General features: G+C 41.2%; 1 protein-coding gene across 3 annotated transcripts in view; it reads right to left on the reverse strand.

The window, feature by feature from the left end:
- Positions 1–244: 244 nt before the first annotated feature.
- GRAMD1C (GRAM domain containing 1C) overlaps positions 245–23,526 on the reverse strand; it is a 53,524-nt gene continuing 30,242 nt past the window's right edge. Inside the window, exons 6-17 of one of the 3 annotated variants that reach the window (XM_009289672.2) lie at positions 22,285–22,403; positions 21,008–21,128; positions 17,036–17,195; positions 10,092–10,238; positions 9,183–9,301; positions 7,952–8,094; positions 6,111–6,214; positions 5,220–5,399; positions 3,613–3,670; positions 3,011–3,121; positions 2,052–2,157; positions 245–466 (exon numbers count right to left, since the gene is read on the reverse strand). In XM_009289672.2, the coding sequence (XP_009287947.1) occupies positions 389–466; positions 2,052–2,157; positions 3,011–3,121; positions 3,613–3,670; positions 5,220–5,399; positions 6,111–6,214; positions 7,952–8,094; positions 9,183–9,301; positions 10,092–10,238; positions 17,036–17,195; positions 21,008–21,128; positions 22,285–22,403 (1,446 nt within the window). In that variant the 3' untranslated portion in view covers positions 245–388. The remainder of the gene's footprint in view (positions 467–2,051; positions 2,158–3,010; positions 3,122–3,612; positions 3,671–5,219; positions 5,400–6,110; positions 6,215–7,951; positions 8,095–9,182; positions 9,302–10,091; positions 10,239–17,035; positions 17,196–21,007; positions 21,129–22,284; positions 22,404–23,526) is intronic. The other 2 variants (XM_009289673.2, XR_658097.2) reach the window with 2 other exon arrangements.

The raw sequence follows: 23,526 nt of genomic DNA on the forward strand, positions 1-23,526 counted from the left end.
TTCTTTTCCTCCAAAACACTCTTCATCATTGATGGTCATTTTTCAAGTTGACACAAAAGCTGCGATTTCATTAAAGACAAGCCCTCCTCCGAAATTTGCAGATCCATTAACCAGCAGTACAACTGCCCTCACTCACTCACCACGGGATTTGAGAGCTCTGCACTGTTCGTAAGCGAGACTCCCCCGGATACAGGGCTGGCAGGAGAGACGGATCAGCAGGCTACGGGAATGCAGAACCCAACTCACTTCTTCCAGAAACCTTTATTCCCTGCAGCTTTTCAGCCAAACAGTAAAAAGAGTCCGAAGGTGACAGTTACAATCCCTACCCACAAGTCCTCACACACGCATCTTTTCTTCCGACATCAGCCTTCCGTTCAAGACGTGGGTATTAACTCTCAGTCTTGCTGCTCTGTGTCTTGTTCAAGTGGTCAAAGCTTCTTTGGAGCATGGAAAGGGAGCTTTTTAGCTGTGAAGATACAACCATCATACCCCCCCCCCCCCCCCAATTACTTAAGTTAGTCTGCTGCATGGGTGAGTGGTATCAGGAAAATAACATCTCCCTCCTCCTTTTCTTTTAAAGATTTCATGCAATTTCCTCCTCCCTGTTTCTATAAACAGTTGCCTTTTACTGTGGTCTCCTAACAGCTTACACTTCATCATTACTAACAGTCCAGTATGATAAAGTCTTAACACCTCGCCAGACAACAGTGCGGAAGATAAGCTACCCCACTCGTTTTTAGTCACAGTTAATGTTCATAGCAAATACTCTAAGGAACATGACAGCAAAGCATGAATTTTCTTTTAGTACCCAGCCCTCCCAGTGCATTTTGGTGAACAAAATGTGTTTAGATTATTGACAACCCTCGGAAAACACAAGGTAACAGGCACTAAGATGACTTCCAGACGAAAGTGTTATTTGGGATGAAAAAGGTGGTTGAATTTTTTTTTTTTTTTTTTTTTTTTTACACTGTTCAAAAGGCAGTTTAACACTTAGAATTAGGATTTTTTTTTTTTTTTTTTTTAAAACATAGAAACCAGGAAATTCATTTCTACAGTGAAATTTCCAGCACTCAAGATTTTTCAAGCTGTGATCAAAATGGTTAATAGATTAATAGCAATTCTGTGTGTAGAGACACCTCTGAACAAGGAGTATCAAAAATGGCTTCTTTTTCTACCCTCCTTTAGTGTGTGGGAGAACACAGAGCAAACTGGTGATGGATAGAGGTACATATGAACTCCCCCACAGCTTTCCTAATCTAATAATTTCTCTGTCACGTTTTAAGATTTAATAAAAGAACTTAAAATCAGAACATTCATAGGTTATAAGTAAAAAACAAAGTACAAATTTACTGTCCTTCACTTACTGAGTTGAAATTTCAGCCTAGGGGTTTACCAGTCCTGGACTTCAGGATCGGAGACACGCAACAGCATTCAACAACCTCATTTTTCATATAGTGTTTGTACTATGTAAGAGCCTGGAAGTGTAAATTACTGGGAAGAAGGAAGATTAACTCCATAGCTATGGAGCCTCTCAGAAACATAAGATCTGTAGAATTTGTTTTTCACTGGAGATTAGGTGACCCATTGATACCAAGGCTAAGTGAAGCTCTTGCCAATATCTAGAAGAGTAGTGGGGAGCAAAAGCCAGGATAAACTTGAATGAAGAAACCCCATAATGAGGTGGGCAAATACTTCACATTATGTTTTGAGTCTCCTTAGAAAAGAGGATCTGTTCTGAATTACTCCAGTGTTTGCTTTGTCATGATTCAGAACTGCATCAACGCACCTCACCAATAAAGGTACTTGACAGGTTTAAGAAAATTGACATGAATATTTAATCTTAGTCCAAAAGGGGAAAAAAAAAGCCACCAAAACATCAGAAACATGAGCACTGCCGTTGTACCAAATTCAAGCCTAGGGTGAAACAAGTAAAGGAGTCATGAAAACTTCAGTTAGGACCAGAAGAAATCAAACAAAAGCTATGATGGCAGAAGGGAAGAAACTTGAGTTGAGAAACAAAGAGTATCACCAGGAAAGACTGGCAGACCTACCTGCTCAAGCATTTCAATTGAGTCTCTTAAAACTCCCTTCACATGTTTAACCTGTTCCTTATCATATTGAGGGATCTCCTCTTTTGATACCATTTCCGGGGATATGCTGAAAGAGATTGAGATTACATCAGAAACATGAACCAAGCACCTCCATGCCTTTCTAAAAGCAACTGCGCTCTGCCACCATTGCTCTGCCATTGCTAAAAGCACCCTTTTCCAAAAGCCACATAAAAAGCTGCCTGCAGTTGAATTTCAATCCCTGTTGCCTTGAAGATACTGCTTCAGACCTTTGTAGACAACAGCCACCAAGAACAAATGTGCTCGCATTACGTCTACACTGTAAGTTCTCACACTTCAGAGGGCAAGATCCTTCTTATGAAGAAAGTTACTCTAATCAGTTCTGAGATCATCACTATGGGAGGTCACCACACCACTTCCATACTCAAGATCAGGTTATGGTTTAACTTGTTTGCTGATACCATATTCAAGAGAGGAAGCAACATCCAAGCCTCTTCCATGTGTCTGAATACAAAAGGCACCTAACATGGAAGTTTGAGGGGGAGAGGAAACTTAACAGGAGACTCACAGAAGGAGGCTAAAAAGCTAAATAAATCTTTAACATTACATTTGAGATCATGCTGGTTGACACAGGATGAAGTGAACATTTCAGTTCTGTGATCAGCACTACGATACTCACAGGAGATGAGTCACAGCAGGGTGATAAATGCAAGCTAAGGTTAACACTCCCCCAAAAAACAGCTTGTCAGAGGAGAAATTCATTACTGCAAGATGCAGTCACACATGTCACTGGATATCAGCATAGACCACAGAAGAGGAGCAAGCCTCAGCAGCTTTTGAAAACTTACCACCAAGTTTCATTGTTCAAAATCTATTTCTTTAGACCAGATTCTCACATAAGCTGAGGAGGAAAGAAAGCAAAGATTGTGAATTCAACTTACTTCAAAGAGCTTTCTTCCTGAAGCTGGACATGATAGAGGGACTGAGCTGCATGCTCTATCTTTGACAGTTTGAGAAACAGTGTTATATTCAGCAAGACCAAGAGCAGCAAACTGTAGAGAGAAGAAAAATCAAGTCGTGTAACAATTTTGGTTGCAATGCTACAGAAACAAGATCTGGGCTAAAAACAGCTATGAAAAGAGAATCCTTCTGGGAGAAAAAGGGTGTGGGGCAGTGCTATACTGATAATAAAGATCTACCCAAACAATTCTTAGCAACCTATAGGAACGACAACAGTTGTCTCCTCTTGGAACTTTTAAAACTAGGAATAAGTAAATTCTACAAATGTTTTTATAGACTCAGACATATGTAAACCTGCAAGGTAGACTAGTTTGGCAAGTCAGCATTTTCATTCCGTGTGTCACTTCCTAAGTCAATCCATTCCCCTCCTATACCTGCGTGCTCCTATATATACACATTCAAGTTAGGTTAGGCTCTATCATGCTACATGCAATGTTAACATGTAAGTGAGGTTCAGGCAAATACAGATAAAGATCAAGATGAGCTTGAGTCAAGCCACATTTTAATGCAAGTGAGTACTTACAAGACACTCATTACTACAATGATGGTGGTGGTCCTACTTACAGCATCTCTTTTCCTTCCTATAGGGCATGGAAGAGAAGGAGGTTAAAAAGTACTGAAGAACATTCCTAAAGGATGTCTGCAGATACACGTCAGTGCCCAGCATTTCACACAGAATAGCTCAACAGCTTCTGATGGAAAAAAATAACAGATCATGTGGGTGCACAAGATCATCTCCAATATTCACCAAGGCATTTCTGCAGTCATCTCAGACAAGTCAGCCAGCCAGTCAGGCTCTTCCATTGGGAGCAGGATTCACCCCCACCCCAGTATGCTGGGAAGAACACAGCTCTGGGGCATGTTCCCATTAAAACCAGACAGCCTGAGAAGGCTACAATCCATCCATTACACTCATGCAGCACATAGACTGCTAGTCTCACACGAGCAGGGACAGGCTGCAAAGTGGCTCTCTTCTGCTTGTTCTCCTGGCCACATTAGTCTTTCTGACAACCAGTGTCAAACCAAGCTCTCCTTTAACTTGTCCCACCCTTACCAGCTTGGTTTATATATTGGCCTGATGACAGCCTTTTGAAAGAGCATCTGCTAGTCATCAGACAACAGGGGCCAGACACTAGTGAGGGACAGGAAGTGTGCACGTCCTCTCCAAACTGAGCAGCAATCACCTACCACTGTGGTCAGGCTGATCTTTAAATATAATTTCCCTGATCTCCTAAAACACTTTCTTACATTCATATTTTCTGCCCTGGACAAGGAGCATACACGAAAGCTGTCACGTATACTGAGACAGACACACTCACCTGAAAAGGTGGAGCAGCAGTAGCAAAATTAAGTAATCAGGAAATAACCTCAGTTAGGTAAAGAGTCCATTACATATGCTGTTGATCCAAATGCTCTCTCAATACTATACTCAGTGTTGTCTCCCCCCTTCAGGAAAGAGCACTTGCTCCTACTTCAGTGTTTACAAGTCAGCTTGTGTCATGAAATCCACCGTTCTCTGGTACACGTTAGTGCACAGATGTTAGTCATATCTCCGTAGGTGTAGCTAATGTTGTATATGCTAGTGGCCAAGTCTGTCGTGCCTAAGGGCAGTGGAACTGCAATAAATGCTTCAGTAACCCAGAAATTACAGAAGCAGACAGGAAATGGACTCCTTAACATAAAAAAACCCCAAAACCAAGATGACAGTGCCAAGAGGTGAGTGACAAAGTTTAAATCAACTCAACTTGGGTGCGCAGTTATTTGAAGAAATAAAGCAAGTTTTCAGCAACTTTACACAAGTCAGGTTAAATTTCTTTCTGATCCCATTTAATTTTCTGTCCTATGCAGGTACAGTGCAGCATTTTAAGTTTTGGTTGGTCTTTGTTTGTTTGTTTTAAAAACAGAAGGTGAGATTAAGGTTTGCTTTCATGAGATGCTCATCATGAAAGTGACTATGCATACTCCAAATCTATTTTATGCAAGCTTGAACACACTAAAGCATTTGCTATCACACCAATTAGGTAAAGACAATGAGATTAACATACACGCAAGTGTTACTCTTGCACTATTTTAAGAGTTAAGCTTTCTTCCACACACCTTTTTGAAAACACTTGATACAAAAATTCCTACCTATTATGCTGCCCTGGGACTCCACTCCCATGTCACCAGAGGAATGTTGGGAAGAGCGTTTGGGAAGTGATTCTGCCAGACTCCGGTGTAAAGTGCGTCGTCTTCGTCTCAGGGCAACTAATTTTCCTGAGTCTTCTATGGACTGACTAATTGCATATTCCTCCATTAGGAGATCTGATTCTGCAGTGGAAAAAATGAGGTTACCGAACTTTCAAAAGGAAAGCTGAAAAGCCTAGCACTGAAGACTTAAATTGTGAGATATGGAGGGTGGCAGTGAGAGGAGTAAGAGCATCTTCTAGTAAATGAACTTAAAGCAGGTAATTGACAAACTACACCTTGACCTATACTACCTGTCCTATTTGCTAGATGGCACTTAGTACACTTTTCAGATATGATGTACATTCAGCCTGTGCAGGATTGTTTAACGATATGTTAGACAGCAGTTGGAGGAGCACTTCAAGACACTGTTAGACTGAGACTAGGAATTGTGTTAGACTGCGAGCCCGCAGCCGTGGCCGGCCAGGCTGTTAACAGAGATAGCCAAGGAACCTGCCAAGTGCCACTGCTTCTCTTCTCATACCCACAATCAAGGAAATACTTAATTTCAACTGTGCACGCCTATCTTTAACAGCTTTCCTGCTGCTCCTCATGTTTCCTTCAGAAAGCAATTACTGACAAGGTATACAAGAGCTCCTTGTTAGCATTAAGCTACCAGGCTTCTTTTACACCCCGGAATTGGCAGATATATTGATGACAGGAACTTCTGACTTGGAGATTTTTTTGGCATTGCCTTCTTTTCAAACCATTCTTTAAGAAATCAAGTTTGACAGACATGAAAACATACAGAGGAAAGGTAGCCTCCTTACTCTACCAAAGGAGAAAATGCCTCACCAAGTTGTTTGAAGTTTTCCTGTATTCCTCCCCAGGTATTCTTCTCAATTACAGACTTGACAAGGCCCCAGGGCTGTTTTTTATACTTTACTTCTGCAGAAACCCTAATAAACAAAATGCAATAGTGAAAGAATGCTCTCTAGGTAGCGCAGTGATAGCAGAAACCTCTTATCAGAAGCAGGCCTCAAGCTTATGTCCATAATCTGAAGTAGCAACTGGAACTGCCTTGGCTTTCCACCTGGGCAGCACTTACACTGAAGCAAGGCAAGAGACAGACAGTAGCAAAGACAACATATCTAGCTAACGCTTCAGGACATTCAAATGTCCAAATTATGGGAAACATTTTTAAGTTTTTTCCTTCAGACTCAAACTAGCAGAGAATTTCTCTCCTCTGAAGTGTTCTCATTTTAACATACATTTAAAATAGGCTTCAGGCTTTCACATCATAAAGTCCCGCTTTTTACTCTGTATGTGTACACATGATGTATTACATGGGCACCGCAATAACAGCAGGTGAAATTCATTATCACCACTCATGCACCAAGTACTCAGATCCTACCCTGAGTAGACAGAAATTAAAATCTGTCCTTCTGTGAGCATGACAGAGGGAAGCGACATTCCTGCCTTGCACTCCCCAGGCCAAGCTAATCAGTAATGCATCCAGAATAGAAATGAATTGGAGTAGAACCCTTCAGAGGGCTGCTTCTAACAACTGAATGAATCCCAAAGCTCTTTATAAAGGACAAAACGATAGCCTGTGATCTTGATTTGTTTAAGTCAAGAACACTGACCATCCTACAATACACTTTTTTCAATGTTTTCAAATAATCATCCAAATCAATGTAAGCCCACTGTGTTTCTAGTCTAACAAAACAGCATCTTTCAAATAGAGTTTTTGAGCCATTTTAAACGCAGTATAATAAAGCCAGCTGTAACATCACCATGCACCTTCTGTTCTATACATGCATGCTCTGTGCACCATATTGAAACCTAGGTTTTTGCTCTTACCCTAGGGCTGCCATGTGTCTCAGATAAAACAAATATAGCCCTCAAAGAAGAAGAATGACTCACTCAAAAAAAAATCATCCAGAACAGTTGTTCAAGGACCTTTCTTCCCTTCTCGTCCCAGTAGAGAGGGAGTCTTCAGCAATTCTATAGCCTGAGATAAGCCCAAATAAAATCCAGGCTTGCTTTCCTTTCCTGGGTACTGATGAAGTTTGAAATAAAAGGTCTTACTAAAGACAGCACAAAAACTACCAAGGGTTACATAGTCAGAAAGTCACACAAACGCACTGAACGTGGAACTTGATCATTTCAGGCATTTTCAACAAATGAGAGAGAAAAGGGAAGTGCCTTTTAAGACTCCCCTATTTAGGCAGAGTTTAATAATGAAGCCTGATTCGCTTGAGTACCCTCCCTGCAAAGGTAGGTATGTTCCATCTTTCCTGCACCTTCCTGTGAAGCCATCCTCCTCTGCAGGCCCGTAGCAAGGATATCTGGGAAACTTTGTAATAAGACATCTCAGGTAGTTCCAATTTATCCCACTCACACAGCTGCACTCAAAAACACAAGGCTGGTTAGAACCCAGTTCAGTCTTGGAGATGAGTTCTGTACCTCGTAGAGTCAACATAAGAATTCATTTCTCACTGAACTAATGAGATCCTAATATAGCATACATGTGACAAGGATAAACCAAGCTTATTTTTCAGAAGAGATCCCCAACTCCAAGAGAAACTGACCTTCTCTATGCTGTTGGTAGATCTTTTGATAAGCACACTTCATCAACCCGTAACATACATGCTCTGGCTTCTCCCCTCCCACTGTGCACCATTCAGGCTCACCGTAATCGACACTTGTGACTGGATGTGCGGCTGATGCAGTATCTGTTCACAGTGTAGAAATAATCATGGTAGGGGACATCATGGGTCAGAACCTCAGCATCCACCTGATAAGACTGACCCTTCTGGCTCTGCTTATGCAGGATCTACCATAAAATAAAATAAAAATAAGAAGGTATATTCATGGTACCCGATTCCCCCCCCCTCCCCCCTTTCAGCCTGAATTCCTTAGGCTAGATCAACCAACTCCAAGTAAACTAGAGTAGGGAGAAAGCCTGAACAACCACAATAAAAACCAGTTAAGAATGGGAAGTATAGATGGGGTGGGGAAAGAGAAGATGCCTCCCACTAGAGCCAACATAGGCAGCAGCAGTACTTCCCCACTGCCATTTCAAGTACCAGATACAAGGCCGGCCACCAACTCATGACCGCAGCTCTTCTTTGAGACTGACCTATGAGACCTTTCCCTGGTGGTCATCTTGTCCAAGAACCTTGCTCAAGCAGGGCCATCTAAAGCTGGTTGCCCAGGACCATGTCCAGATGGCTTTCCAGTATCTCCAAGGAAGGAGACGCCACAACCTCTTTGGACAACCTGTTCCAGTGCTCTGTCACCCTCACATAAAAGAGTGTTTCCTGATGTTCAGAGGGAACCACCTGTGTTTCAGTTTGTGCCCATTGCCTCTGGTCCTGTCACTGGGCACCACTGAAAGGTGTGGCCTTTGGTGGTGAAGGTGGTGAAGGCCTGGCTCGATCTTCTTTGCACCCTCCCTTCAGATAGATACTTACATACATTGTAAGATCCCCCCTGAGCCTTCTCTTCTCCAGGCTAAACAGCCCCAGCTCTCAGCCGTTTCTCATGAGATGCTCCAGTCCCTCAATCATCTCAGTGGCCCTTCACTGGGCTCTTTCCATCTCTCTCTCATACTGGGGAGCCCAGAAGTGGACACTGAGAGCATTTAATTGCATCTTTGCACCCCCTAATTCATAAGGGATGTTAACACTTTTCCCCACAGACTTTGTGGGACAAGTTTACAGCCATCTGTAAGGGTAGAAAGCCTCTCTGATTTCATCCGCATTTGCTCACAAATGGCGAGAGGGGCAGCAAGCTACCCTTAGAAATACTACACCACATTCAGCTCACCGAAGTCTAATCCACGGTCAGATCTCTGACAGACCGTAGAGTTGACCTCTCCCTGGCTTTGAAGGGCACCAGACGCACACATGCACACAGTACCTGCTTTTCAGTTGCAGTTGTGAACTTCCCACAAAGTGGATTGTTAATCGTTACAGTGTACGTCAAAGTCCTCAACTGATTGCCACTGGAATCTCTATTCCAAGGGGTTGATACAGCATCTAAATGAGAAATTACGCAAAAATCTCACCTGCAGATTACCTAAAAGGCATTATCTCTGCCTTTTCATATCTTAACAGTTTAAGAACAGTGGTGGGGAGAGAGACTGAAAACTGATTCCAAATGGTTGTGTGTTTTGCAGGAAAAGGGAAAATTGTAGTTCACTGATGAACAAAGGTGAGGCACTAAGTAGCTGAACCTCAGTCTACTGAAAGAGACTTGAGAGTGGGGAGAAGAGTAAGCAATTAAATGAAAATATATCATTCCCCATCTGCTTAAAGTTGAATAGATTCACTTAGCATTATCAAAAGCTTTTGCTACTTTGCCTTCCAAGCTGACACTGAATAAATATTACGCTTTTTGACTTAATTTTCTGTTCTTATGATCTCAGTGAATAAAGTTTACTCATCCAGAAAATTAAAGCCTGTGAGTATCGTTTAGGAGGATGCAATAATTTTGCCTGTGTGCCAGCCATACACATTTCACTATTTCTGGGACACAATGTAATCAGAAATACCCCACAGAATGCATCAACTTTAATAGCCTACCCAAAATTCAGGCATTAAGGTGCAGTTTTGTGATGCACTGAAATAAGGTTTTTACTCCAAAATGTGACTGATCTACAGAAACAAACAGGCTAACTTTAAATATCCTCTCTCATAGTGGAAGTTTAAAGCTTCAAAATTCTTTTAAAGCAAGGAGAAACTTAAAATTCAACTTAGCCCTATTTAACATTTCTCAGAGGTTGAAATTTTCAAGATAGTTTGCAACACAGAGGAAAGAGTGTATTACCTACTATACTCCTGGAATTGAGAAACCTCTGCATGAAGTGAGAATTGGTGAAAAGGATTTCAAACATCTTGTCTGCAGTGATGTGGAAAACTCTGTTTATAAAGAGTCTCCCATAGAGATCATTCTCGGAGACAGTCTCCTTCACTGCTAAGGAAAGGCAGAGAGATCAGGTTAAGAAGAGAGGAGTATTATGAAGAAACTTTATAATAGTCTAAGCTTTATTACAGCTCAAATCCTTCCCAAGCTTGCATAAGCATTTGTTTCTCACTCTCAGAAACTCAGTAATGATAGCAGCACGTGATTTGGTAGGTAGGTTGTCTTCAGGAGCAAAGTCCAGAGTTGATTTTCTAACCCCAACCCCCCCCCATTTCCCTGTGCAAACATAAATTGATAAATCAACATCACAAGGTCCCATCCCTTTAGTTTTGCCTTCAGTATTCTACTAATCCTACAGGAAACATTGGGGAAGACAAAAAGTTAGCATAATCTTCATTAATATGTGTGTCTATTGTACAAAGGACACATGCATAGCAAGCAGGACAGTAAAACCTTACTAGCTTTCTTCTTACTTGTGGCTAGTTTCAGAATTCTGCTTTTAACATGTGTAATGCCAGTAGTGTCCACAGTCTAAGAGACAGGTACAGACTCCCAAACAGTTCCTCAAACTGTTCTTCCCTCCAAACCTATTTATAAGAGGAATGCAACAGGCACCCTTCTCCATTTTGCAGTCCTGAAAAGTGCAACAAGACGCTTAATCACCGTCCCCTATTTCAAAACCACCACCAAGCGCCCCAGTGGCATTCTGTGGCTGCAACACTGATCTTTGCTATTTCTGCTTCCTGTTGGTTGCTGGCGTGACTCAGCTTTGTGGTTATCTCAGCTACTCTTGCAAGAGATAAGGGATAGAATTATAATCCTGGAGGGCAAGCAGTTTCCTATGCCAACCCCAATTCAATCTGCTTATGCTTTAGAAACAAATCCATCCTAAGCTATAATTACCAGAAAGCCAAAACAAAAAAAACCCACCCCCACACATCACTAAAACAAAACAAAAAGCCTGAAAGCAAATCTTGTGGAAGCAAGACAGAAGTCACGATGCCTAACCTTTCAGCTGATACAAATGAATGCTCAGAGCTAGCAAAGGTCAGTGCCAGCCACCAATGCAAAGGTAGCTTGAATATCAAGCTATAGTTCACAAACTGCCTATAGGCTAAGGTTACAGCACTTAAAACAGTACTGCTTGGTAGCAGTCAGTATTGATAAATGCAAATGCAGCAATGAAACACCACAACAGTCCCCAATGAAATCCAATTCTGACTCTGAGCAGACTTCCACTCTAGTGCTGCTTCTAGCCTGCTAAAAGTCCCTATTATACACCTGCCTCCAAAAAAGTTCTTTGACCTAATCAAGCTTCAATGTATGACCCCAAAAGTGAAGCATGAGTGCCATATTTTTGTGACGCACAAGAGATGGACTTCTTTGCTACGTCATGTTCTGCTTATGCAATTGTAAGTCTATACAATTGCAAGGTGGGACAGAAAGCAAGCACACATTTTAAGAGGCCTATTTAGCCAGCCAATATGCAGTAATTACATGCTAGAATACAGATTCTGCTGTGCTGAAACATTCTGTGGGAAGCCAGAAATTCAGCCTGGGTTTTGAGCTTACGTTCACTATATTTCCTCTCAAGAGCCAAACCCAATTCCTGCAAAATGCAGTCTGAGTGAACTGTAAGTTTGACCTCAGCTAACAAGACCACAGCAACATTACAGACCTCTCCTTTCCGAGTGCACTCCCCACTTCCCCTCTTTCACTCAGAGACAGGAAGCTTCAGATATTGATGTTGACATCCCTTTGCCTACTGCGCATCAGCTAACACGCATGGAGTCAGATACCAGGTAATTCAAACCTAGTTACTCTGGTTGAGTCTTACTCAGCTGGACCTTGACATGCCCAAGGAATCTGTTACCACTTTAAAAAAAATACAAAGGCCCAGACACATGATCAAGTCACCATGCATCAGATAAGCTTTGACAGCTATTTGTTTATGTCTTAGCAAATACAAGATAATACAAGTTACCTTTGCCCCAGTGAGGCTTAGCTAAATGACACAACTTCATGTTCACCTGAAACACCCAAGGACAGCTACTGTGTTTCTGCTGATGTGAGGTAATTTGGTAAGCCACAGCAACTTATGATGCGCACAAAGCCCATGCATTATTACCTTAAGGTACAGACCTTGCTACTGAGATATTTTACTCTTCAAGCATGGTCTGTCCTCCTTGTACTGAGTCTTAAGCAAGAGCATCCATAGGTCTATACAAAATTTCCTGGTAGTTGATTTACCTACACTATTTCTATCTAGTCATGTCTCTAATAAGGAATAGTCAATGAAGTGCCAAGTGCATGAAAGTATCTATTGAGATACATGAAAAATGTGTTTTTACTTACAATCCCTCAGCTCTTGGAACAAACAAAATTTTAAAAAAGGGTGTTATCACATAAAGCAGTATTTTCAGAAAATCCAAGCTGAAACTGGGTGGATATATCAGGTCCATCAGCCACTTTAAATGCTAGGATTCAAACAGCTTTTTTTCCAGAAAGCCTGGAAATCTTTCAGACAATAAGTCTGGAAGGTGCATGTATGAATGCTGCTGTGAGTTCCACATATGGGAAGCAAGTCGCTGCATACACCAAGAGCTTGACAAGCTTCAAGTCACTTCCATCTGGGCTTCTCAGAGTTTATCTGTAGAAATCCTAGATGAAGCAGTGAGCAGGAACAGTAGCATAGCAAAAAATAAGTGTACAGTATACATGCTTGCAATTTGAACAGAATAGAAAGTTTTAACTACTCGTCACTGCTACAAATGAATGTGCACGTTTGTCTACTGTTTTCTGTTTAACTCACCCTGGTAAACCTACCTGCCTTTTATTTATCTCAATACTAGAGCAACATCAAGCATTTTACCTAGGACTGGCTTAGAAATGCTGTTTATGAACAAAATGTTTTGTGCAGGTATCTAGATATCAATCTAACTCCTTAACTTTTAATGCTGTTCTAACCCCTCAGCAGTATGCAATTATCAACCACTAACTCTCTTAGCCTGAATACATTTATAGATTAATTGGAGCTACTGTCTGATAAGAGAAGACGAGATTATTCTGACTTTAGGTTAGGATCCCTAGGGACCCAAAAATCCAGAAGCAAACACATTACCCAGAGTGTCCTGGTTCAGCATGAAGACAGCAAGTCTGTTCCCTCCCCCACTGTTGCCTTGCACTTCATAAGGTCATTTTCATCACTGCAAGGCAAGCTGTGAAATAATGCTTGAATAGAGTACCATTATGCAGCAGCGATTGCAGAGGTTTGAAAACATATACAGTGCAAGAAGAGAGATGGAAAACTGGAGGGGGAGAAAAGGGGCAGGAAAAAAAATTGTTCTTAAAATTCCCATTAACAACCAACAGCTCGAAGCTAAACACACATCACAAGCAAATTAAGAAAGCTGAACCGGTAAGAGCAGAGGCTATCAAACAAATGAATAAGATGACTGATTCTTCCACTCCATGGAGCTGGGGAAGGATCAGGAGAAAAAAAAAATGTATATATGCAAATCTTGGCACTGCTGAGGATTTCTATGCCACTGCGGATGGGGAAAAATTGCACACTGCATGAAGAATATGCAGGTAGGAGCCTTTAGTCAGATACACCTGAAATCAAGTCAATAAAACCAATTCCTAGAGTGAACATGTTCCAGACACCATCTATTTAAAGACTGCATCAGCAATATTAACCATTACCAAAGAGCTCTCCTATACTTTAAAAAACTAAGTACAAAATTAACTTGGGGAGATACTGAGTAAGTAGTGTGACAATGCTAGCTTTTTCCAGTTTGCAAGATAAAGAACCCTTATGCCTTTTGCCTTTAGGTAACTCAAACATATATCCCAAAAACCCCAAAGCAACAAATAATTGGTAGTTATATATTCAACAAAATACATGCTTTCGGTATTTTGACTAAAATGCCAACAAGATAACAGGGCTACTCTTCCTTACATACATTGTATATCCAAAATTTCTTATCCTGGGGAAAAAAACAAAACAGGGCTGAACTAATTTCAACCACCCTGTATTTCAAACACTTTCTGCCCCATATATTCCTATCTGCAAGAAAAGTCAAGCCACCACTGTACCCATCTACAGCACTACAGTGCAAGCAGTTATGCTCTCCTGCAGACCACGCATTTAAGGTGGTTATTAGTACAAATAGAAACAATACAGTAAGTCTGTCAAGTTATGCAAGATCAGGAATTTATCATGTCCCCATATACAGCAAAGCTTTCTAACAGAAAAGACTGTTTTCCAGTTTCCTGCTTCCCCCTTCCTTCTTTGAAGGATTTTATGCTGCCAAACATTGTCATTGCATAGAGAAACCCTACATACAAAAGAGTTGTTTGAGGAAATTCAGTCTCCTGACTCTATTTTGGAAATATATATTCTGTGCTTGAACTAAAATTTGTTTTCTGAAATTTAGAATCCAAGACTGCAGAGATTAATTTTTAGCTTAGCCAAAAATTTGTCATGGCTCGAGATTTGTACTCCCATTTATGAAACCGAACAAAAGCACCAAGATGCAGGCCAATAGGCCAGTGGTGCAGCGAGACGCACACCACACCCCACCCCCACCCCCCATCCCCCAGTAAGCGATGTGAGAATTGCTTAGGGCAAGGGAGCTATTGTTGCCAAGGCTCTGGCATTCCAGCTTTGGGTGTCAGGTGGACCCGGAGTTGGAGAACAGCAGTCTTGAGCTTGCCCCTCACCTTATTTGCCAGGACACCTCCATGGGCAGCGTGGGTATGAGCCAGAGGACACAAGAGTTAATCGCATGGGTAAACCTTTGTCATGTGGGAAAGCTAGTTTCGTTTGCATGAAGGCATTCACCTTGTAAGGGTATGGGGCAACTGCAATAGGAAACGGACAGAAACAGAAGAAAAAGAAAATTCTAAGCATGAAGAAGGGAATCTGAGAAAAAAAGATTAATGTTGTGGGACTAGGAAATCCTGCTCTGAATCAAAAAAGACTAGTCTTGGGGAATGGAGGAGAAATAAGAAAAGCAGCATGAAGTCAGTTCTCTTTTAAAGAGACAACTCCAGTTTAATATGCTCTATTTACCCAACATCACCAATGCAGGGATGACAGGGAGTATTTACTGCTATCATTTAGGCAAACAGCAGCATGAAAGACAACAGGACTATTTTCTATCAGTTTCACTGGAGACCTTTGCCATAAAAAAATAAAATCTTTCTGCTGCTCTAAAAGATACACCTGTGATGGAGTAAACAATTTGTGAAGGTTGTTAAGTGTGTAAGGAGTATGGCATAAGCAGCAGCCTGTTCAAGTAGGTATATTCACAAAAATGGTACAACCTGACATGCATCGAGTTGAATATGAACTCGAGCAAACACAGAAGCAGCGTAGGTGAGCAAAAGGAAAGTTATTTGAATATAAAGTATATCCTCAGGCAACAATCACAACTTGCAGACGGCCAATTCGATCCATGACTTTGAAAGCCTTCCTGGACACCTCAGTGATCCCAACATAATGATACCTGCAAGCAACTTCAGTTGCCAACTCTGTTTGAAAGGATGAGATGCAAAGTTTCTCAGCCAGATTAAGAACTGGCCTCAATTAACTGAACTGTTCTATTCCCGCCAACAGGTGATGCAAGTAAGTTCTCCCTTCACATATGAAAGAAATATTCAGCTGCTACTGAGCACACTGCTACTGTTGAGCTTTTCTGTCCTTCATTTGCACAGGACCATACAACTTTGGAACCAACCCAGGTTGTGCACACCTCGTTTTAAAGGCATTTACAGAGTCCAAGATTGGGATATTTAACAGAACATCCACCACAACTTCAGTGAGCTGTTTGAACAACTACAGCCCTTTGGCACAGAAAAGTTCCCCATGGTAGGTGAAAAGCTCACCTTAGAGAGTAAGAACTTGTCAGGGGCTACTGCGGGACCACAGAACAAGCACCCACAGACCTCAGCACAAGTCTCACTGTCATCCAGCCTGGGCAGAAGGCATGCTCTGGCCTTACCCTCTCCCCAGGACGTAGCAAAAACGGTCACATCAAAACCACTATGAGACATACAGCTATGCTTTTCTCTCCTACGGTGAGAAAAGGAAAGGAAGCATGTAACAGCCAAGTAACAATCTCTACACTACTGCGGTATCCAAGTTTCTTCTCATCTTGTACTGGGTAATGAAGTATGAGTTATGAGGATGGCATATTAGGATCCATTAAGATACTAACTCTGTTGGCACACAAAGTGTAAGCTGCTCCAAGATACATGTTAAGGTTTTTCATCTTCAGACCAAATTCAGAATATGCACAATACACTCCTGAAAGCTGGGAAGTTGTCTTGCCTGGACTTTCAGTGAGTTCCTCACTTCAATCCATCTATAACATTTAAGCCCATGTGCCTTAAGAAAGTAGAAGCGTAAAAGGGGGGTGGGAAGGGTGGGGGAATCTTTTAGAAACTGAAGAACAGTCTGAAATGTTTCCCCCTCAGTTCCCAGGAAGTGAAAACAAAGGAAAGAAAAATATTTGAAATACCTGTGAGAGCATGGAAAGTGAACAAACACCACCACATTGTTAAGAATTTTTTTTTTTTTTTTTTTAGTTTAAGCTGTTAGCAGCTCTTTACCCACCAAAGGAGAAAAAGCAAAACCACAATTTGTTTTCATTCTAAACACCCCCAACAACTTTTTTTTTTCTCCCCAGAAACTAAGATACAAACATGTTTTTGCTGCAATTCTGTGAAACAAATGAGCAAACAAGTTTCATAAGATCAGAAAGTTCTCTAACTTGTTCCACAAGTGAGATGGAACACCAGAGTCAGTTTGTCTTACAGATCCCAGTTGTTAAGAGATTTACCTTCTTCACTATCTGAGGCACTGCTCTTCTCTGGAAGATTTTCATTCTCATTCAGGTCCAAGGACTTTTCTAAAGACCTGCTCCTGACTAGCTTAACAGGTTTTCTTTCTGAATATGGAAGAGGGCTCTTTATTTGCTTCTCACTTGGGGACTCCTCCAACTGAAACAATCAAGAGGAAAAAAAAAAAGTGCATCAGTAACCACAGACCATTTAAAAAAAGAGAAAGTAACTTTCAAAGAAGAAAGCCATATAAAGGAAGCCACAAGTTCCATCTGCTCAATTACCACACAGTCAAGCACAAATTTCTCCTTTGTTCCCCTACCCCAGCAAACCTCCCTTCCTCTTTATTTCAAACTTTCATTTTACCCTGGTAACAAGGGACAGACTTACTCATCTGTACTGTCATACCTAGAGCTGCCTTAAAAGGGACAGTTTACTACCCATCCAGGCCCCTTGCACTCACCTGCATGGTTTGGTCCCCTTCCCTGCATCAACACTAGCATTTATATATTCATTAACTTAACACAGATTATTTACTTTTTATTGATCAGGTTAGTTTTTTTCCTGCCAGTTTAGCAAGGGGTCCAGCAATCCTGAGGGGAAGCACAATGAAATAGGCAGGGCCTCCCTTTTTCAGCAAGATTAGATCATCCCAATTATGTATTTGAAAGGTGTTCTTATTTTGTAGGGCTCCATTACCCTTTGACAAAAAAAAGTTTTAAAACACTGTCTAGAGCCATCCTATCTATAAAATGTTACTTCTCGGGAACAAAGCAATGGGGTATCATTTGCCATCTCCAATACAGAAGCAGGACATCCCCCAAAACATCAGTCACCGAATCAATGATGCAGCTCTTAACCCTAAACTATAATAACCGGCAGCTAAGCTTATGTGCCATTGCACACTTCAAGAAGTTATTTCTAGTGAAACTGTATGCCCAAGGTTTGTACATCTCAAAATGCCACCCAAAAAGCTTAGCTATTAGCTACAAATCATAGTTTTCATTCTAAACCTTTCCTCAAAGCTCCCACTGCCTCCAGTGGAACAGCTGGGATCAATAGCAGTACAGCCCCCCCATATGCAGTAGTACATGGATCATAATAAATAAGATCAGGTCTCCTCAACTGAGTAGTTCTGATTCATCTGCAACACTATCATCCCTAAAGATTATTCAGCACTGACTCAAAAAAGCGAGAACATCCGCTACTTGAATAGTCATCATGTACTTGCTGTACTTCTTGGCTTTTTTCAAAATAAAGACCATCTACTTTTTTGTGCAACTGAGGGCCATTAGTAGAAGGTGGGTGGCTGGAAAACAGAGACAGACATGAATTTGACTGCAGTACAAGCAGGCAAAAATACTCCCTCAAGGTCAAAAAAGGAAGACTGCGTCAGAAAAGCAGATCAATTAACAAATGCTCCTATTGAAAGGAGCTACCATTCCTGAATTTATACTCAGTCATGCAACAGGAACTAGGACAGAACGAACATTTCAGTATCAAAAATATTCTACCAATACAGATGGAAGACAGAAAACAGCTAGTTGTGGTTAAACAGTCTAAAAATTGACACAGATCCAGCACAAATCCAAGGAATGCTCATAGCATTTTGATGAAGATTAGGGACCTGGTGAACAGGTGGAGCTCCCACCAGCAGTGTAAGAGCAGCCCCACTATGCCATGCATAGAGCAGGAAAGTCAGGCTCAAGTCAGAAGACTAGAGCAACAGTTCCTACAAAAAAAAGTCTTTTGTGATGTCAGGGAAGAAGAAATTCGTGTGAGGCTTTTGGAATAACTAATCAACTCAAACACAGTTTCCCTCTTTATTTTTTTTTCCCCCCCTAAAGAGCAATGATTTTAAGATCTGTCAGCTGGAATTCCCCCCCCCCCCTAAAGAACAATGATTTTAAGATCTGTCAGCTGGAATTAAAGATGTGTAATTTCTTCTTTATGTACATTTTTCTCCTGAGCTAGTCCAGTACTGCTAAGCTCTGTGCCAAGGCTTTTCAGTTTAACCTGTGAACAACAGACTCCGGGACTGGAAGGCTCAAAGGTCTCCCTATGAGGGGTGGAGGGAAGAAGATGGCTGATTCAGACAGGCAGTAAGGTGGTTCCCACATTGTGAACACACGTGCCATGACTGGTGTTACACGCACTTTCTTTAATCAACTACAGACAGCTATCGACAATATTTTTTCTAAGGCAGGCCGAGCACTATAGCCAACACCTCCATCGTTTCAGATCTCCCTCTGAAGAGAGCTTTGGAACTTACTTTGCCTATCAGAGCAGGAAAAAAGGGGTTAAGCCTGTTTCTCTCCAGTCTTTGGAAGGTGATTTTGTGTCATTGGTGCCATGCTTTTTGATAAATACGTTCTAAGCACTACTACCTCTTCCTATTGCCCCTGTACTTCTACAACATATGCTGTAATCCTGGGGTTGTGGAGAGTGTGTCGACATTCTTGAGAAGTGCCAAGTGACATATATAGCTGAACACAATCGTTATGTATTTTAGTTACACTGAAACAGTAAGCTAAACAGTTTAGTTACACATTTATCAAGATTGCACTTCTACACTGTAATTAAAGGACTTTTAAAAAGCAGTTTATTCAAGGGAGAATCCTAGCGTTTTTCCTTATGTACAAACCAAATCCCTAGGCATTACTGCTTACCAACATGCCCAATTAGATTTAGCACCTGCAAGAGACATCTCTGGGTATGGCACCCAGTACGTATTCCAGCAGCATCCACAGGCCTCCCTTACAGCTCTACAAAAAAATCTTGTTTTATACTGCTAGGATTTCCATGAGGGATACTCATCATCCAATTAACTAAGCTTTTAACATCTGACAAATACCAGTATTGTTTGCTGGGTATGAGTCTCTAGCCATTAACTTGGATTTCGGCAAAACTATTTAAAGCCTGCTTAACCTCCAGATCAGTTTTAGCAAGTGACAAAAGCCAGAAGACTTATATGGTAGCAAAAACTATTACAAGCACCTCCTTTCTTCCCTCCCCAAATTTTCCAAAGCAGAAACAGCAATTATATACCCATCCCTAGTGAAGTTTATAAGAAATGCTTTAGTGCTTTATTTGCTTTTCCAAGATCTTTCCCTTGGAGTATCTATTAATCAAGAGAAAAGGTCTGTAACCTTTCAGGACTACAACGACACAGGGGAGTCCCAGCAACTGTGTTAGACACTGTGCACACCTCAGATACCGCTGCTAATGTGCTTGCCCTCCCAACCAGCCAAATACATTCACAAATTCATGCAACATCGTGAGTGAAGCACCCATGCTTGTTCACTTGTATTAACACAAGGCATTAAGGGAAAAACTCATCTTTATTGTATCAAGTGTGGGGTTTTTTTCCCCCCTTCCTTCTGAAACATTTCCACAAATCTAAATTAAAAAAAAAAGGTTTCATATACTCACAGCAGCAGACTAACTGACCTTTGAAGGCAAGGATAACATAGCATAACTACCCGCTAATAAACCTCATGTATAGGAGAGGGGGAAGTATAAGAGGAGATATTTTTAAATGACAAATAGCACAAGCAAGAAAGCATTGGAAGTGAACAAAGGCATTACTTTCATAAAGGCACTTGCATAAAAATGCACATCATCCCTAGGAAGGTGAATAAAACATGGTTAATTTTGTTTTTACAGATGGGAAGACCAAGGCATAAGCCTCAGCATTCTAGCCAGGTTATGCAGTGAGTCAGTGACAGGACATTGCTGAAACTCACACCAACAATATTCTCTTATACCGAAGTTTGTTCATTTCCAAATTAAAGAGATATCTTTAAACCTGAAGATATTAATATTAAATTTCTGATGTGAAAGCCTTCTAGACTATCATGAATTCTCACAGGCTTCTTTAGAAATTACAATCTGCATGCGTTACAGACAAGCATATATGCTTAACTTGCGTATCAGTTACAAATAGTAAGAAGGGCTGTGTCAGCACTTACTCCTGGCAACACGTGGCTATTGAGTGACTCCCCTTCTGTTTGAAGCGTGGGTTCCCGAACTAAACCAATCATTTTAGGTAGTTTTTCATCCCTTTCTCCAGAATCATCACAAATGCTGGACCTGTCCAAAGCAAAAAGGAAGATATCTTTGGAGATAATAAGTGCTGAAAAATCTGAGAAAGCTTCTCGTGTGATCTTTGCATTCAAACCATGGCTGTTCAGCTAATATTTAGAACTACCAACTCGTTCTTCCCACATCCAGCTCATTAATCTCTCAGGCCATTTTCCTCACCCTAGCCACCTCTCAGAAGATTCAGCTTCTGACCACAAGGTTAGTAAAACCAAGCACTGGTGAATCAGAAGGAAAGTGAGTGCTGTGGTAAAAGAGGAAACAGATAGCTTAGAACAAATTTGGAAAGAAAATGTTTTAAGAAAGTTTGAGACAAGAATTTTTTTCCTGCATCCCTTATTCCAGAGCCGCAGAGTAATGCATTTTTAACAGGGAAAAGACAAAACAAAACAAACCAGGAATATTTAATTCCACATCTGTTGAAGCCTGCAGTGAACTTAAGGTTTGTTTTTTTTTTTCTAACAAACGTACTCAGATAACACAGGATTGAAGAGAGACATAAATTACTTGTTCAGTTTTGTAGAGTCATACTTACTTACTTATAGATACAAAAATTAAAGCCCTGTTATTAGATTGACACTGGCAGTTCATAAGTTAGCTCACATTTGATCCAAAAAATCAAGGCAACCGTTTAAAAAAAAAAATCCATAGAGTTAGATTATTCCAGCTTCCTAATTCAAGCTGAGGACAATATAAAAAAAAAGCTAAGACCTCAGACATCAGAACAAAGCAAAACAAGTGTTTCAGTCTCCACAGAGGAGAGGAAAAAGTGTCTGAACATCATATATAGCTCCATTCCATTCAGCCCTTCCATATTGTTGAAGGGCATACAGATCCTAAACTAGATACCACCATGAGAAAACATTGCTATTTAAGCTATCCTGCTAATATCCCCAAGCAGATCCAGGGAGAACAAGGTCTTCTTATCTCCCTCCTCTAAGGGGCCTCAGCTGTGCACCTACTATTTTAGACAACGAACACAAGTTTTTATGCATGCTCAGTTTATGCAGTTCCGTTCTTTGCATCCTTTTACTATAGGCTCAACCTTTCTGGTAAGGCTACAGCAGAACTTTGGAAAAAGCATTTCTAAGAAAGAGGACGCTGCTTCTCCCTGAGTATTTCAATAAGCTTTATAGACTCCCCTTACCGAGGCTGCCCGTTGTCCTCAGACGATGAGTGGAAGCTCTCCATTTCCTCACTGTTCAGGCCCAGCTCAGAGCCATAGCTCTGGTGCACCAGCTGCCAGAATTCCTGCTTGGTCAGCCTCTGAAAGAAAGCAAGCTAGTCAAGAACTACGGTACAGGACAGAAGGCACAGGAGGCAAAACAGTAAGAAGTTTGAATTACGCCACAGTCTTTAACCTCAATTCTGACAAGGACTGAAAGCATTTAGGCATCGCATTTCAAGATTGGATTTCAGCATTTTGAGGAACTGTACTCCCATCTACTCCATATTCCCAACCCATTACTGTTCAACCAATAACATCAGACATGAGAAAAATTGTTATTTCAAGAAAACACACTTGTAGCCACTACTTGCTTCTTCACGTGTCACCAATGTTTTCACAGATATCTTCAAGGTAGCTCCCTCTTGAATTTCACTCGATAAGGCAGAAGACCAGTAACTAGTAGATAGCCAGGGACTCCCTCTTTGATCTTGGACAAACTGCTTAACAGATACATGCCTGTTTCCTCAGGATGCTCAGAGCGCTTTACAAGTGGTGAGAGGCTAGCATTTCGGTCACTACAGACAGCGGTGTCTAGGTCAGCCAACTGTCCACTTTGCCAAGGTGGGTCGGGAGGTCCTCCCTTTGGAAAGACACCAGAACTCCCTTTACATAAAATAGTTGCTTATTCTCAGTAACGGTGTTACCTTGACTCATCACTAGCTACACTCTTCTCTTTCTCTATAATCTCTCTGCCCTGCTCCATGAATTCTCAAAGGTACTGGGATATATTTAAGCTCTCTCAGATCATCAGGACAGTCAGGAAGTGAAAGTAGTATGACAAACTCGTACTGGCAATGTAAGCAACTAGTTCCAAAGTCCACTTCAGCTGTAAAGGGCTCAAAAAAAAAAAAAAAAAAAAGAAAGGAAATAAGGTTCTGGGATTTAACAGAGCTCAGGGAGCAATACTAGTGATTTTTTTTTTAAAAAAGAGACACCACACTGGAAAATGTGCCTCAGCCACAATCCATATTGATCGAGGGAACAGAGCTGTGCTAATGAGGCAGTAACACAAGTACTGCTTACTATTTGCATGAAGTGATCACATTAAATACCCGTGCATTATTTAAAGGGCTTTTAAATGATCCTCTCTACCTCCCCGCCCCACCTGTAGAGCGTTATACTACCCGCAATTTTAGACAGACATAAAAAAAGCTGGCCCAC

The sequence above is a fragment of the Aptenodytes forsteri genome, unplaced genomic scaffold (genome assembly GCF_000699145.1).
Source record: "Aptenodytes forsteri isolate BGI_AS27 unplaced genomic scaffold, ASM69914v1 Scaffold61, whole genome shotgun sequence".
NCBI classification, from domain to species: domain Eukaryota; kingdom Metazoa; phylum Chordata; class Aves; order Sphenisciformes; family Spheniscidae; genus Aptenodytes; species Aptenodytes forsteri.